The 2,390-nt window shown below is 30.0% G+C and overlaps 1 protein-coding gene and 1 non-coding gene across 2 annotated transcripts in view; one reads left to right on the forward strand and one right to left on the reverse strand.

Moving 5' to 3' along the window:
- Positions 1–463: 463 nt before the first annotated feature.
- The window catches only part of LOC149526795 (uncharacterized), a 3,176-nt gene continuing 1,249 nt past the window's right edge, over positions 464–2,390 (reverse strand). The window contains exon 2 of the mRNA XM_089784609.1: positions 464–1,340. Within this exon, the coding sequence (XP_089640735.1) occupies positions 464–1,340 (877 nt within the window). The remainder of the gene's footprint in view (positions 1,341–2,390) is intronic.
- Positions 927–1,032, forward strand: LOC149526796 (small nucleolar RNA R71). The gene has a single exon (XR_016351652.1). It is a non-coding gene; the product is annotated as a small nucleolar RNA R71 (small nucleolar RNA).

Consider the following 2,390-nt stretch of genomic DNA (forward strand, 5'->3'; position numbering starts at 1 on the left):
TTTTAAAATTTTCAACAGATTTTCAATCACAATTTCTTTTTCAGCAATTCTTTCAATTTCTTTCTTAGCAAATTAAATTGAAATCTCAAAATTTAAAGCTTGATTAGTTACCTCATTATGTACATCTTTTCCATTGCGGAAAGTGATTATCATACAATGGTCCTTACCTTCTCTTCTTAGGTTGGGTTCAATATCACTTGGTAAGGTACCATGAGGTCTAGTATTTAAAACACTAGCAAGGTGGCCCATTTATGTCTCAACATTTCTAATTGAAGCTACTTAATTTTGAATAGAGGCATCAATCCTTATCATAAATAATCAGTCTTTGTTATGAATGCATTAGTATTTGTCATGAATGCATCAGTCTTTGTCAAGAATTGCATGATCATATCCTCCATTGAAGGCTTTTTCTCTAGCATAGGGGCTCTAGATGGAAATCAAAGAGGAAAGTTTGACTTAGCCACTAATGAAGACCCTTGGTTGTTATTCTATGAAAATTTAGGATGATTCCTCCAATCAAGATTATAGGTGTTGGAATAGGGATTGTTCTATTGCCTATTTCCAACAAATTGACAAGACTCAGAATAGATGAGATAATTGTCATTGGAATGTCCTTCCCCATAAATTCACATGCCATAAAGGAGTTCTGAAAAGCATTAACACTCAGTTTATCTATTTTCTTTACGAGAGAAGCCAATTGTGTAGAAACAGCGTTTATCACATCTAATTCTTGAATTCCAACAATTTTTCTTTTACCTAATCTTTCGGATGGCCATTGATAATTATTAAAAGCTATCTCTTCAAGCAAATCATAAGCCTCATCAATGGATTTACTCATAAGTGCACCTCCAGCAGTAGCATCAATGGTAATTCTAAAAGGTCCCAGCAAACCATTATAAAAAGTTTGAACTTGTAGCCACTTAGATAATCCATGGTGAGGACACCTTTTTGTCAAATCCTTATACCTCTCCCAAGCCTCATATAGTGATTCAAAATCAAATTGCATGAAAGAAGTGATATCATTCTGCATCTTTGCTAACGTTGCAGGTGGAAAAAATTTTGCTAAGAATTTTTTAGCCAAGTTATCCCAAGTAGTAATGGAACTAGCAGGAAATGAATTTAACCAACTCTTTGCTTTATCTCTTAATGAAAAAGGGCAAAGCCTCAATCTTACGGCATCATCAGAAACACCATTAGCCTTGAATGCATCGTAAATTTCCAAAAAATTTACAATATGAGCATTTGGATCATCATTAGGCAAACCCACAAACTGAATAACAGTCTGAATCATTTGAATTATTGATGGCTTAATTTCAAAGTTGTTGGCTTCAATAAGAAGTCTTCAGTTACTAGAGTGGAGATTTTGTACTCGTGGGACAGCATAATCCTTCAAAGGCTTGGTCTCTTCTTTTTGTTGATCAGTCATTGTTTTACTTGGAGTAAAAACTTTTTTTATTTTTCTTTCGAAATCTTTGAAAAGTGTTTTCGATTTCTGGATCAAAAGGAACAATTTCTAAATTTCAAACTTTTCACAAATAATGACCCAAAGTATGTAAAAAAAATAATAAAAAAATAAAAAATAAAAGAAAAGAAAAGTCTAGATTTAAATTAAGAATGCTTGGTATTAATATTAACAAAAAAGAGCTAAAAATCAATTCCCAATAACGGCACCAAAAACTTGTTGTACAATTTTTTACTCACTCAACTACACATATCGCAAAGTTAATATAAAGATGAGTAGACTGGCGATCTCATAAAGAATTAAATTAATCCTTATTGTTAACTACTAAAATTAACACGCTTTAATTTTATCTAAATAATTAAAATTAAAAAAAAATTAAATTAATAAACTAATAATTAAAATTAATTTAGTAGTAAATTTTATTTCTAGTGATTAACAGACCTAAGATTATTATATCTCTCAATATTTCATTTGATTATTGTCTCTTTTTCTCAACTTAGTTTTATGGATTAAGTTGCTAACCTAGATTCTTAAATTATTTACAAATCTCTGTCAAGTTTATTATAAAAATACCTCTCCTAATTAATGTACTATATGTCTATGTAAATTATATTGAAGAAAGATTCATTAAGTTTGTGCTCTAATCTTGGCTACGTATGGCTAATAGGTGTATGTCTACCCTATAAGCAAATCAAACCACCTAATCAACTAAGTGTATTCGATCATATGTTGTTCTATTCAAGGTCTACCTAAATCTCTTTCGTCAATGTTTAACCTAGGTTTTCAATTTAATTTAATTGGTGGCCTGTCAACTAAAAGCATTAAGAATATAATAAAATAAACAACTTAAATTTATCAAACATAAGTAAAAAAGAAATAAATAATTCAGACTACATATTGAGTTCAATCATAATCTTAGATAAAAAGT

This window comes from Theobroma umbraticum, unplaced genomic scaffold (assembly GCF_002168275.2).
Source record: "Theobroma umbraticum cultivar Fairchild unplaced genomic scaffold, ASM216827v3 scaffold_146.0, whole genome shotgun sequence".
NCBI lineage: Eukaryota > Viridiplantae > Streptophyta > Magnoliopsida > Malvales > Malvaceae > Theobroma > Theobroma umbraticum.